This window comes from Meriones unguiculatus, chromosome 19 (genome assembly GCF_030254825.1).
Source record: "Meriones unguiculatus strain TT.TT164.6M chromosome 19, Bangor_MerUng_6.1, whole genome shotgun sequence".
Classification (NCBI taxonomy): Eukaryota; Metazoa; Chordata; class Mammalia; order Rodentia; family Muridae; genus Meriones; species Meriones unguiculatus.
In genome coordinates, this window is record NC_083366.1 from 65,398,384 (window position 1) to 65,413,131 (window position 14,748).

The 14,748-nt window shown below is 48.3% G+C and overlaps 1 protein-coding gene across 2 annotated transcripts in view; it reads right to left on the minus strand.

Moving 5' to 3' along the window:
- The window catches only part of Shc3 (SHC adaptor protein 3), a 132,420-nt gene that overhangs the window by 44,919 nt on the left and 72,753 nt on the right, over nt 1-14,748 (minus strand). For both annotated transcript variants that reach the window (XM_060372583.1, XM_021654306.2), the window contains 3 exons: nt 8,978-9,041; nt 6,027-6,146; nt 2,212-2,265 (listed from right to left, as the gene is read on the minus strand). In XM_060372583.1, the coding sequence (XP_060228566.1) occupies nt 2,212-2,265; nt 6,027-6,146; nt 8,978-9,041 (238 nt within the window). The remainder of the gene's footprint in view (nt 1-2,211; nt 2,266-6,026; nt 6,147-8,977; nt 9,042-14,748) is intronic.

Consider the following 14,748-nt stretch of genomic DNA (forward strand, 5'->3'; position numbering starts at 1 on the left):
ATAGTATTTTCAAGTCTCACTTGTTTGCCATTTGTCATTTTTATCTGTTTCCTACTTAGTGGACTGAGAAGATAGGCCAAAATGTACAGTTAGCAAGACAATAAGGAGCCCAGATTGTTTTGTCTCAAGAGACAAAACTCCATAGCCCAGTCTAGTCGGAAACTCAAAATACTCCTACGTCGACTCCTGTATGCTGGGATTACATGTGTCTCCTCGTACCTGAATCACGGCAGTTTTGGGGTGAGGAAAAAAAATCTCAGAAAATGTAGGATGTTAGAGATAATTTCAGATGTTACTGAACGTTGTCAGTCTTTCGTTTATTAAGAGAGAGCTCTTACATATTATGTGTGTGCAGACCAGGCTAGCCCCAGGCTGGGTGCTCACAGATCCTCTGCCTCCTGAATACTGGGATGACAGGTATGCCCCACCACACAGCTAGTCCCTCCTTCTCCTTCTTTTGTTTCAGATAAGAATAATAAACTTTTTGGAAGGGTTTATAGTCTTGAGCATATCCTGGAAAAATGAAACATTTTTAACAAAAGACGATGTATTTGGTTTCTCAAGGTCTCACTATGTGTACCTCTGCTCCTACTATCACTAAGCATGATTTCAGAGAATTTCCAGAAGGGGGAGCTGGCTATGCAAATGAGAACTGGGTGGCCACCAACATTTAAGATTCTGTGGTGGCGCCTTTGCACTGCCACCAGTCAGCCACCGAAACTACTTTGAGCTAGAGGTGAGGGGTTGCCACTGAAGCTCTTGGCCTGGGTGTGGGCGTCAGACTCAGGCAGGTGGGGTGTGGGTTACAAGGACACAAGGACATTGCTGGGGTCTAAATGGTTCCTCCAAAGCTGCTCCAGTGAGGAAGGTGTGATCCCAGCTGGTGAACCCCATCACTGGTAAGTGATTGGATCACGAGAGCTGGAATCTAAACCATGGGTTACCCCCCCTAGGTGAATTGACGGTGTGTTGGATAACTCTAACGTCAACCTTCACACAGCCTGGAACCATCTCAGCAGACAGTCTCAACTAAGAAACCATCTAGACCAGGCTGGCCTAGGGGAATGTCTGTGGGGGATAGTCTTGATTGCTAATTGGTATAGGCAGAGCAAGAAATTTCACTTTGACTTCCAAAGTGTGCAAACAGCATTTCTTTGGTTGTACCATTCCCAGGTTTGGGGACCTAGACCATGTATGAATAGAAAGGGCTTTTAATTTTTTGTTCTTAACTGCTGAAAACTTTACCCAGAACAGTAAAAATTAATATGAGAACATTAGGAAAGAGCCTTTCTCCTGCTGGAAAGAGCCAGGCCCATTCCCTTCTTCCTCCTGCAGGTTTTTGCTCCCTTTTGTATTACCCACCTGTCTTTGAGGTAGTTTTGGAAATGTAGTAGGGAAACAACCGAGGAAGGCAAGCATGGCAAGACTGATCAGACACACGGGGCTATTGCTACCTCTCAAGGAAGCCATGCTGCCAGCCCTCCTGACACCTCGTTGCTGGAAAGTAATGGCAGGACCAGGTCATAGGTTACCACACCCATACACCAAATAACAACTGAAATAATAGTCAAGCAATAGCTTAATATAGAGTGATTGCTTAGCACTGGCAAGGCTCTCAGCTCAGTCTGTAATACAGAAAAATGAAAGGGAAGGGGAAGGAGAAAGGAGAGGAGAGGGAGAGGAGAGGAGAGGAGAGGAGGGGAGGGGAGGGGAGGGGAGGGGAGGGGAGAGGAGAGGAGAGGGGGGAGAGGAGAGGAGAGGGAGAGGGGAGGGAGAGAGGAGGGAAGGGGAGGGAAGGGGAGGAGAATGGGAGGGCAAAGGAGTTCTGAATCCATGAGGGATAAACATCTGGAATCAAAGCTTCAGGGGTCATGATTACTTTACTTGCAAATTTACATTGCTACATATTTTGTCTTACAAAACACCATTTACTTCAAAGAATTTCCCCCCATTGGGTATAAAACTTTCTTTTCCTGGGGGCACTGCAGTTGTTTCCAAGCACAGGCACTTTATCAGAAAGGAATTCCACCCAGTCTAAAATGTAACTGATGCTAAAACAGCTGGACTGTTATTAGAAACGTAAATTGGGGTTTCATTAAAATCAGCATAAAACACCTTTGTGTCATGCCTTCAAGGGGCACATCTTTGAAGCAGAGGTTTCTTCTCAGAAATCCCCAGCAAGAGCAAGAGAAATGAGCGAAGGTCACTCACCGGGTCTCCCCCTGAGGCAAAGGAGATGGACTGCATGTGATGGTTCGCTATGATCTGCCAGGCGGAGACAAGAAACGACAGACCGTTAGTGCCTTCCCACGCTCCCCAGAGCCTGCTGCGCTGGCAGGCAACACAAATGCCAGGATTTCCTGAAAAGTCCCCCGAAGGGAGCGACACCTGTAAACCACTGATTCAGGAGCTCGCTCGCCTTCCCACTGCACACCCTGGTGGCGGCCATCTCTCGGGTTGACCAGAGGCTTATTAAGCCTCCCAGCAGCTGAGGAGTGAGAACTGTGGTAAGCCCATTTTACAGGCATAGAGCATGAGGCCAGAGGGGCCAAGTGGCTTGTTCAAAGTGAGAAGTGTAGTAGTTCCAGGTCTGTGACATCAAGGCTCCTACCTGAGGTCAGGGTCTCCATAAGAAAAACTGAGCCCCCTGGGGAGAGGGCTCAGTTGGTAAAATGTTCACCTTACAAGCAGGCAGACCTGAGTTCAATCCCCAGACCCACGTGGAAAATAACTGGGTGTGGTGACCACAATCCCAGTGCTGAAGACGAAGAAATGAGTGGCTCCCTGGGGCTAGCTGGACAAGCAACCCCAGCTGAGTGAGCACATTTCAGACCAGCAGGAGACCCGACTGGCAGACTGCCTGATGGAGGTCAGCAGAGGATGACATGTGCCTCCACACATCCTCACACATATGTGCATATACACCCATACACATACGTTCATATGCCACACACATGTGCACACACACACACACACACACACACACAAATACACACACAGAGGAACGATATCGTACCAACACGTTACAAATTGTAATTTCTGCTTCCCCCCAAAATGAGAGCCAGGACAGCCTGTCTCATTCCCTCCCATTCATATCTGATGTGTGTAACTCAGAAGGCCAGCCCCGAAGAATTAAACCTTCTAATAATTCACCGGCTTAAAGATCGGCGGCTCTTCCGCATTCATCTTAAAGCGGAAAATTTCCGTCAGGTTTCTAAGCTGTGGCATCTGTGGAACTCAGCAGACACAGAGCGAATTAGAAGCTGCCCTAAATTCTAAAAGCTATGTAGTCCTCCATGCTATTTTTATCTTTTTAAAGACAATAGAATGACATTGAAGGAAAGTTCCTGTGTGGAGAGGAGCTCCCAGTCCCGTCTCAGTGCAGCCAGGTTTATTTCTGAGCAGTGGTCTCCGCCCTTATCCCCAGCAGACAATACTGTGAGAGGAAATTTAACCTGTTTAAAAATGCTGACTTTGCTTGTTGACATTTGCAAAACCTCCATCTAGAGAAACCTGAGGGTTTAAGCGAGTACAAAACAGTGAGACTGCTGGGCAGCCTGTGCCCAAGCCCCAGGCAACTAAACTAATGAGCTGTCCTAGAATCCTGCTGCTGATGGGCAAGCAGCTCCAGAGAGAAGGCTAAGGCAACGAATCCCCAACAGCAGACTAGGACTTCGGTCTTGTCTTTTCTTGGGGTGGGGCTGAAACAAGGCTTCTTTTAGCCCAGGCTGACCTGGAATTCGTGTCGCTGAGGGTGGCCTTGAACTTATGATCCTCTCGACTTCACCTCCTTACTAATTGGCTTACAAGTGTGCCCTGCCATGCCCAGCATAAGTTTCTAATGCTGCATAATCAATTTTTGTGTGTTTAACATTCTCTTTATTTAATTTTTCTCATAAGCCATCTCAAGGGCTGAGGGGAGGGCTCAGTTGATAAACTGCTTGTCACACAGGAATGAGGACCTATTTGATCCCCCAGAACACTGAAAGACCTGGGACTGGAGCCTATAATCCCAGCACTAGGGAGGCAGAGAAGGGAGAGTCCCTGGGGCCTGCTGGCCGGCCAGTCTGGGCAAATGTGCGAACTTCAGACCAACAAGAGACCCTGATTCAAAAATCAAGATGACAGTGTCTACCGATCTTCAGCTGAGGTTGTCCTCTGGTTTACACTCGCACAGAAACACACATATACACACACACACAAACACAGCATACTGCAGGCACACACACACCATACACAGTACACACAGATGCACACACACCATACACACTCACACACACCATACACACTCACACACAGACACATACAACATACACACCATGCCACATACACAAACAGCATACACATTTCACAACACACACCACACACACACACACACACACACACACACACTATATACCACCCACCACACACCACAAACTCACATGTCCCACACTAGCCAGGACACGTGACCACTGTCATGATGGCCTCTCGCCCCTCCAAGCTCCCAAGAGAGACACGGGGGTAAGAAACCTGCGCCCAGTGTTCTGTTCAGTGTGGCATGTGTTTCTCCTCCAAGGGATTCAGCTCCCTCTGCTTGGACCTCAGTGCTGCAGAGTGTGTGCTGTGTGTCTGCTCCCTGGGCGGAAGGTGCAGAGACCTCTGCTTCCTGCATTTGCTACAATGGGGACCTAAACTCAGGATACAGGAAAGGCCCAGCCTATCCTCTGCCTCTGCTGGGACTCCTTTATCACCCTGACTGGTGGCCCCTGGGTGCTGGGAAAACTGCACTGAGACCCAGCTAACATATGGCACGGGAGTGAGAATTAAACACCCAACTAGACCCTGTCTGTACCATCCCAAGGCCAAACAGGGCCCTGGACCAGCTGTGCTGGCATTATCTTGACTGGGCCTTCTCTTTCACTTGGTGGAGAATGAGTGAGGAGGGTAGAGAGTTAGAGCCTAAAGGCCCCTGGAAATGGATGGTCTGTGTGCCACAGAGGTCAGACTCTAGTTGGCATGGTTATCTAGAGTTTAATAGGTCAGCTCCATGGACAGCTGTGGCTGAGCTTAAGACAACCACAGCCCGGGCAAGGACAGGCTGACCATGCATCCCAGAAGCTGGGAAAACAGGAGCCCATACCAACATGCAGCCTCAAGGGATAGTTAGTCCAACCCTTAGAAAATTACTAGAAAGAGATTATCAGTGGGTCCCTGGGAGACAAAAAGGTAGAATGAGAAGCTGCAGTCAATTATGTCTCCACAAAACCCTGATTTAGTTCTCATTCTACATTCCATCTAATTTGTCTCTACATCTTGGGGATAAATGGTAGGTAGATGATAGACAGATAGATATATGATAGATAGATAGATAGATAGATAGATAGATAGATAGATAGATAGATACATAGATACATACATACATACATACATACATACATACATAGATACATAGACAGATACATAGATAGATACATAGATGATAGATAGATAGATAGATAGATAGATAGATAGATAGATAGATAGATAGATAGACAGACAGACAGACAGGCCTAAAACAGTCATCACATAGAAATGCAGCCATCCAACCGGAATTTGCTTTTCTAAGTGTGGCTGTGCTTCCCGGGTCTCCATCCTGCCTACACTGTAGGGATGCCACAGCTCATTAACCCTGCGACAGGAGAGACTCTACGAGGCTCCAAAAAGGAAGAAAACTCCTGCCTATTAAACCACAGCACACAATCCACCGCAAGCAAGAGAAGATTACAATGTGACCCATAAAACCAATAAAGCATGGCTACAAAAGAAGGGCAGACAGCAAGACATTTGCACAGAAACCACCATTCTGTATGTTACAAACACACCAACAAAAGAGAAATCACTTAGAGCAGAATTCCAGAGAACCACCCATCCGTCTGTGGGTGCACTGTCAAAAAGGCCAAGGTTCAAGGCCTGGCCAAGCAGCTTCTGTGTGGGCTCAGTAAGCTCTGAGCCAGAAGCCCCTGGGATGTCCACCTGGGGCCCACGGAGCCTAGGCCCCCACACACCTGTTTGGAGTCGGGCGTGCGCAGATTCAGACTGGCGGTGGAGATGGTCAGGGAGATGCTCATCCCTGCGAACTGGAGGTTGCTCTTCCCCAGGATGCTGGACAGCATCTTACTCGGAGGCTGTGAAATCCAAGGGTGATACTTTAGCTTTTGACCTAACCTCTCTCTGTGCCTTGAAAGGGCAGAGGCAGAGATGTCAGTACACCAACCCCTCCCCCAACAGACCCTCACTGCCTGCTCCTACCTATGGGGGCACCAGAGACAGGCAAATGTAAAATGGAGAAGCTGGGAAAACAGGAGCCCATACCAACATGCACATTCAGGAAAATGAGCCAGGGAATTATAAACTGCCTAATGTATAAGTTCTGGGGAAATAGCTGCCTTTGCCATATGCTGGTGTCTCTTTGGGTCCCCTAGGTATAAACCTGCAGAAACCACACAGGCAGGACATCACAGCTTTGCAGACACCAGAATCTGAGCTGGGCTCACCAAGGCTCGGAGTTCCTCTTAGGGAAGCTGAAAGCAACAGAGCTCCGAGGCTTAAGAGCAACCTCAGAGGGTCACCAGGCTCTCTCCTGAAAGGAGTCCAGTAGTGGCTGTCTGTTAAGGGCTCACTTGGACAGCCCTGTTAGAATCTGACTGCCCAGGGCCAGGGCGAGAGCCAGGGTGGCTGTGACCAGCATCTCCACCACATGTCAGAAAAGTCCTTACAGGGGATCTCAAAGCACTTCAGTGTCCAGCCAGGCACCTTCTCCTGGATTTCTGGGCACATACTGAAGCCCCCTCCTGTGTCCTCTGGGACCAAAGCACCCTTTCCATTTGGTCACAACGCACTGCTCACGATGCCAAACAGCTCCTAATCGGACTTGCAGTTCTCTAACCCACTAGGAGAGAAAACGCAACAGCGGAGGCTGTCTATAAACCGGAGCCGGGACACGGAAGGTCACAGCCCTCTGCTGAAGCTCGGACCATGGGCAGTTCCTGTGACGCAGATAAGAGGCCAAATCCAGACCTGCCGGCCTCGTGTACCAACCACTCGGTGGGAAGTAGCCTACTTAACGAACCAATCAGAGTGGATTTGCAGCTCAGGGTGTCTGCCCAGCCAGTGACCTGTCTAAAAAGACCTTTAGTGGAAAGCTTCTGTTTCAAAAGAAGAAATCCTGCTGAACTTACCTCCTGTGTTTGCCCTGGTTTGGCATACCCAAACTTTGGCTCTTTGCTCCCAGATAGATGCTATTTCCTTTAGTATCCCTGACAATTTTTATTTTCTTCTACTTTTTCTTTTTAACTTAATGCTTCAAAAGGAGCCCTTTAGAGAACTCATATCCCCCATGTGAGAGTCCAGTGCATCTGGGGCACAGCCTGGAGAGGCACCATTAGTTCCCTCTCTTCCCACCAAGAGGAGCACAAGGACCGTTAGGACCACGGCTCTCAGAGACAGTGCTCCCTGCTGTCCAGGGGACACCTTGCCTCCTGTACTCAGGATTCCAGAGCTTTGCTTGGTTCCCAGGACCCCCAGGGGACTGTCCATCATATAACCTGAGCCGCCAAGTTCTGGGCCCCAGCCCGGTTGCCCGATAGGTTCACGAGTGTCCTCAGTTCTGAAGACAGGAGTGACTTGGAGTCAAACCCATGTGAAAGCCCAGACTGGGGCAGGTATAAGGCTCTGTGTGGGATGCTTTCCCACCGACCCCTCCTACGTGCACGACAGTCAAGACCGTGGGTGCTGAATTAGTTATTTCTCAGCTACCTAAGGAGAGATGGATGGGTTAATTCAATGTTTCCTTCTTTTCTTATTGTGACATATAGCTTGTGTGTGTGTGCAGATGTGTGCAAGCATGTGGAGACCCACGGTTGTCAGCGTCCTCCTCTACAACTCTCACTTTATATTTGGAGACAGAGTCTCTCACAGAACCCGGAATGTACCAATCCTGCAGCCCTGACCGGCCAGCTAGCCCCCAGGATCAGCCGGTCTCTGTTTCCCCAACATTGCTGCTGCAGGCATGCGCTGCCATGCCAGGCTTTTTACATGGATGCTGGGGTCTTCATGTTTATGCAACAAGCACCCACTAGCTGAGCCATCTCCCCAGCCCCCACATACTTTCCCCTCCTTGTCCAGCCATGGACAGGATGGAAAGTTCTAGAAGTGTAGTTGAACATGCAGGTTCTGGAGCCGGTGGTCTGGCTTGACCATGGCCCCAGCTCCTGTTCATATTGTGGCTTCTCAGCCCAGACCCTTAATTTTTGTCATCCGTAACACAGGGCTTTCTAGTGACACAGCTGTGCCAGCTCAGGAAAGCCAATGCTAGGTCCTTAGAAATGTTATGAGCTGACCACTAAGCACAGCTATTACTGAAAGTTAATTTACACAAACTCACAACTACATAGATGGCACCTAGAGATGGCAAATACTTGCTACCTGGCCTCATGCTACTGAACCTGTACTCTTCAGGTCCCATCTGCTGTGCCTGGGGAAAATACAACACAGTGACGAGCTGCTGTGTGACACTTCCTGACTCCAGGGACCTTGTATTGAAAGCTTGAGTCAGCCACATGGAAGTATTTACACCATATTAATTGGCATCATTACAAATTCAATGTCCTACTTTCTTCTCCCAACTCCAGGATCCAGTTGTTAAAGTAAGTATTTGCTAGCACACACCACTGGGGTAGCTGCCACGTGAGCCATTAGGGGTAAGAGAATTCATGTATGTAATGGGCTGAAATGGCTGCTTAGCCAGTTGTTAATTGTTATCACTGTCTCCACAATTTAAGCCACAGTGAGCATCTACAACATCTTCTTGAGGGAGATGGGGCAGCCAAGGCCTTAGACTGGTGCTTTACCTTAGGAAACAACCAGATCCAGGTCAGACAGTTATGTGGGTGAAGACGGAGCATAGCCCTGAGAGGACATGAAGAAGGACACAGACACACTGTGGAGGCAACAGTACCTTTCTCTTCTTGAAGGCTCCTTTGGCACCTGGCACAGCTTCACAGGCACGGCTGATGGCTTCCCTGGGGGAGGGAGAGAGTCGTGTTATTACATGCCAGTCAGGGTTATGTAACTCAGAGAGTCTGCACTCAGAGGTCCAGGGGAAATAACAGCCTGCTTATTTTAGCATGGAAAATTGGCCCTCCAAGCGCCTCTTCTCCAACAAGCAGAATTAAGCCAAGCACAGACAGGTCATCGTAAAACTTTTGCCATATTCTAGCTCTCTCTTCATGTTGTGGTACAAAGATCAACACCACACTTCTTTTTTCTTTTTCTTTCTTTTTTTTTTTTTTTTGGCTTAACTAAGATTTCATTTGTAAAATCAGCACCTGAAGCCCACCCTCCCCAGTGAGTTCTTCCATTATGCCAATCATGTCTTTAGCAATGTCTTGTCACGGTCAGAACACCAGGACCAAACCAAACCAGCAGCCAGCAAGCTGGGGCTGTAGCCAAGCTGGTACAGTGCTTGCCCAACGCTTCTGAAGCCCTGGATTCTATCCCAAGCACCTCACAAACCCAGCTTTGCTAGTACATACCAATAATCCTAGCACTCTGGAGAGAGGGACAGGAGGATCCAAGGTTCAAAGTCATCCTCATCTAAATGGTGAGTCTGAGACCACTGTGGGGTACATAAGACCCTAACTCAAAAAAAAAATACAGACAGACAGACCCGGCTTCTCACTCAGCTGATGGTTTTCCAATGTGATGGTGGTGTGACAGTGATTCATATTGAGTAGAAACCGTGCCTTGAATTTTCAACTCTAATCTTTTCTTAAGTTTCGTGTTCTAAAATACTGTGTTTCTTGTTAAGTGTGCATTCACTGTACATACTGTGATAGGTTACTGGATATCACACTGATGTGCACTGATCAAGTCCAGCTCTCCTTGCTCCATCTTCCATCAACACATACCCTACACACACACACACACACACACACACACACGCCTTCCTTGACCTTTCATAACATATTCCACACTCAAGTCTGCTGTTTTCAGCTTCTCCATATGAGAGAGACAGCCCACAGTGCTTGTCTTCCCGTGCCGGGTTCACTTTGTTTAACGTGATTTCCTGTGATTCTTTCCACCGGACCTTCTCTGAGTGCTGGGCATGAACAGCAGCCCTCAGCCTCGCAGTCTGCGCCATGGTCACCAGCAGAAACCACCAACGCTCAAGTCCCGCTAAGCCAGCATGTTCTAGCGTATTCTCTAGGTTCAGCACAACCCCCATGATGATTTTCACTTGCAGGGGGCTTCAAAGTTGAGGACTGGCCGTGTTTCAAAACCCGAGGCTTTAAGAGGGTGCAGGGGTGAGACTGCGTGCATCAAGAACTGTATGGGCTGAGCACTGTCCTGAGTCAAGGCATGAGTCCCACACTATTGGGGACCCTCAGAGGGTCCAGCAGGGCAGGGGTCCAACACATGGGTCTTATTCGGTGGGAATAAAGAAGGGTCCAGACAAAGAGGCTGTGGAGGTCCAAATGCAGGTGTGGCAGGCTGTGATGGAGACTCCAATGACCTTGAAGGCACCCACAGCTCAACGCTATGACTCACTGGAAGTGAAAAAACGGCTGAAGGCAGTGTCAGGAACGCCTAAGGGAGCTGGGCAAACTTCTCAACCCCCACACAGAGAGGGAGAAAATATTGCAAGAACACAGGGAAAAAAATAAACAAACAGGGACAAGAGATGGGCTGGATGAACAAAAAGACAATGGCTCCTTAGAGACAGCCAGCCAGTCTCCCAGGTGGAACACTCCTCACAGTGTCTACATCTAGCTGAGAAACAACCACCATCCCAATTCGAGGACTTCAGGAAGACGCCCTCGTTAAATTAGGGCAGGGGCTGCAGAGGCAAGCTCCATGTCCGCTGTTCGGCGCGCTGAGGAGAGAGGGGAGGAAAATGGGTTCTTGACAGTCGAGGCGCCAGGAAGCCAGCACAGGGTGAGTCATCGTGACCCGGAAAAGTGAAGGCAGAGCAGATGTTGGGGATGACAGCGCTGCTCTGTTCCTATTTATTGTGTAAGAGCCATCTAGCTGCACTTCTAGCAAAACGAGCAGATAGGCACCATTTCAAATCTGCTCAAAGTGAGCACATGGGTTCATGTGTGTGTGCGCGTGTGCATACATGTACGCCCGCGCACCCACATGTGTATGAATGTGTGCACCCCTGTGTACCGGCACCTCCATCACTCTCCACCTTATATCTCCACATGATACCCCACCACACACACACACACACACACACACACACACACTCAGCGAAGGGGTTATAAGCATGCACAACCAAGCCTAGTTATTGTTTAACAAGTGCTGAGGACTTGATCTCAGGTCCTCATGTTTGCAGAGCAATTTTGCCTGCTGAGTCATTTCCCCAGCCCTACGCTGTCTTTTTGGGGGCGTGTGGAGTCTCAATGTTTGTTTTACCTGTTTAATATCTTAAGGTGTGTTTTACTTTTAATCGTGTGTGTATATGTGTGATGTGTGCACACGTGAGTGCAGGGGTCCTCAGAGGCCAAAAGAGGACAATCAAATCCCCAAGAGCCACAGCTATGGTGGTTGTGAGCTGCCTAGCGTGAGTCCCGGGAACCAGGCTGTCCTCTGCCAGAGCAGCAGGCGCTCTTACCCACTGAGCCAGTGTCTCCCCTTCTTCATTTCGCACGTTTGTACATCCGTGTGAGGAGGCCAGGTTAAAGCTCTGGTGCTGCTCCTGAGGACACCGCCTGCCTTGTGTTTTGAGGCAGGGTCTCTCACTGGCCTGGAGCTTACTAGTTCTGCAGACTGGCCTGGTTGATGAACTCCAGATACCCTCCCATCTCAGCCTCCCCAACACCTCAGTTACAAACATGTGCCACCAGGCCCGACTGTTTTTATGTAGCTAGTGTTAATTCCATGTGAACATATGTTTATATTAGTGTAAGCGTGTGTATCACATTCGTGTAGGTACGCACAGAGGCCAGAAGGGAGTCACCTGAAACCTCTGCACTGTATTTATTAAGCCAAGAGGTGGATTTAGCACAACAAAGTAGCTAACTCTCTGAAGGTCTCAACATACTCAAAAAGATGCCAAGTACGGGATGCATCCCCAGGACTCCTGAGCTCACACACTCCGGGTGAGCCCCCGGGACATCCTGTGAGCTTTCAGAATCCCCTGAAGTCTTCCAATCAACACACTTGTCAGAAGAAAAGTAAAAGTGCTGCCTTAGAATGGCTGCAGAATCTGTTTCTAATTCTCACGTGATCACACGTGTGCACACACCCTTGCCTCAGCCTGAGATGGTGTCTATTTCTGCTTGAAAGAGAAATGGCACACCATTAAAAACAGCAATATTTAGATGTCTGAAATTAGTTACTTTAACTCCAAGGTCTAATTTTAAACGTAGCTATTCTCAATTTCCTTCCTGGCTGCTTTGGTGAGCAGTGCCTTCCCGATTTGTTCATTTAGCGATAATTTAGTTCTGTGTAATTCTATTTAATCCCCTTTTGGAACCCAGGTACCAATTTTGCTGTTTTATTTTTTTTTTAATAGAGATTGCTTCTTAGCATTCCACTCAGCGCAGCCCCATTTCGAGAAGCTAAACCCTGACCCCGGTGCCCCACTAATACGAAAATGGAACATTTGGCACACTCAGCAGCCATCTGAAAGCCACCAGACACAGCCTTGCCAAAGTGCTAACCTTCAGGTTTATGACTGCACCAGCCACCCATCAACGGGACAGACATCTCTCACAGCTGAATCTCATTCCTGCCAGCTCAGAACTTTAGAACTAGACTTTGCACAAATGTTCACAGGCATGTGTGTGTGCTTGCATGTGTTCACCCTTACACAGAGACTTTTCAGATTGAAACAATCAAAATATAACAGGAGAACGGTCAGGTGATTTCTGCTCTCTTCCATTTATATTTAAGTAGGAGAAAGAGCAAAAAAAAAAAAAAAACATAAAACAGTAAGTTAAGTTCATACACATGCTGAGTGATGGACAGCTATTTGGGGAGAAAACAGTTTGTAGTTCATGCCTCGAGTGCAAATCAGTTCTTGGTTAATCACCAATAGAAGCTGTTGTGATTTTTTTTTAATGAAAATAATAAAGAAACTCAGGAAGAATTGTTTTTTAATGATCTTTGGACGGAAAGTTGATACGGGGGGTAATATGTCATAAAAGGAGATGCTAATGCAAAAAAATGGCATCGAAATAAAAATTTAGGCAAGTCAAGAGACAATCATCTCAAAATAAGCCAAAAGGAAAAAAATAATAAATCAAAAGCCCAAAGGACAAAGCTAAGACGAGGGACAGAGGGGTTTCCTGCAAGGAATGACAGTGTTTGTCGAAACATGGAGGCTTCTCCACGTGATCTTTTTAGTTTACATGTGCCAGGTCAGAGAGTCCCAGCAAGTAGGACCAGGAGGCAGGTGCCATCGCTGTGAACGACGTGGGTGGCCACGGGGGAACCTAAACTCGGACAGCAGTGCACACATCTGCATAAGGGGTGAGAAGGAAGAGCCACCAGAGAAGGGGTTTGTGAGCCTCCCATCAAAGGGAGACGAAAGGGCAGGCCGTCCTGGCAGAGCAGAAGAGAGGAGACGCTTGGCAGCCGTGGGACAGGAAATGGGATTCCCCTGACAGGTGGGCAGCCAGGATCCTAACAAAAATATCCTGAAAATATTTTCAGCTAATTCTGTGCCGAAACAAGACAGAACCATAAAATAAAATTAAATTAAAAAAAAAAGAAAAGAGCGGACAACACTAGGCCTTGTAGGTGGACACAGGACAGAGATTGGGGGAGAAGGCAAGGTGAGGCTGTTGAGACCAGTGGCGAAGGGCAGGATCCCCAGGGTCAAGGAGGAAAGTGTGGGCTGGGGGTGGTGGGACACCATGAAGTTCACTGGCAGCCTGGGTGGAAGGCAGCCTGGAGGAGGCTGAGTGCCCGGGGAGGTTCTGTCCACGGTGCTGAAAACGTCCCGAGCACTCAATGCTGACCCTTATCAGACAACCGAACTCACTTCCACACACACCCGACTAACCACAGCCTTCCCCTCTGTGTTCACCTTTCTATGAATGTGAACTATCTATGGCGGCCAGATGACACTGGAGGCCGCCACTAGGCAGGGTGGGTGAGACTCTCCCACTGTCCTCTGCCTTCTTGCCCTGTCCCACAGCAATTCTATGAGTGGCACTTGCTTTTTACAGAAACACAATATAGACGGTGGTCAGAGTCAAGGGCTGAGCCAGGCACAAGGCACGGAATCTACACAGTCCTAGTTTTCTTTCTGTTGCTGGGTTACAATTCTCTGACAAAAGCGACTTATGGGAGAAAAGGTTTACTTTAGCTCACACCTCCAGGTGACGGCCCATCCTAACAGAGCAGGAAGGTAAAGCAGCTCAGTCAGGACAGGGAGAAATAAATGTCTGTAAGCTTACTACGCAGCTCACATTTCCCACTCTTACACAGTGGAGGACCCAAACCCAGGGAATGAGGCCACCCACAGTGGGTGGTCTTCCCACATCAGTTAACATAGCCAAGACAACAGCCACAGACCAGGCTGATTCAGACAATCCCCCCCTGAGACAGTCTTCCCAGGTGATCCCAGATGGTGTTGTGTTGACAGTTAAAACCAACCATCATACATATGGAAGGAAACGTGGATGAGTTATAAACTATAAAGTTCTGGCATCTGATTCTTGATCTGCATGTATTCCTATCAATTATAATCTGGTGAGTTACAGAGTATGATCC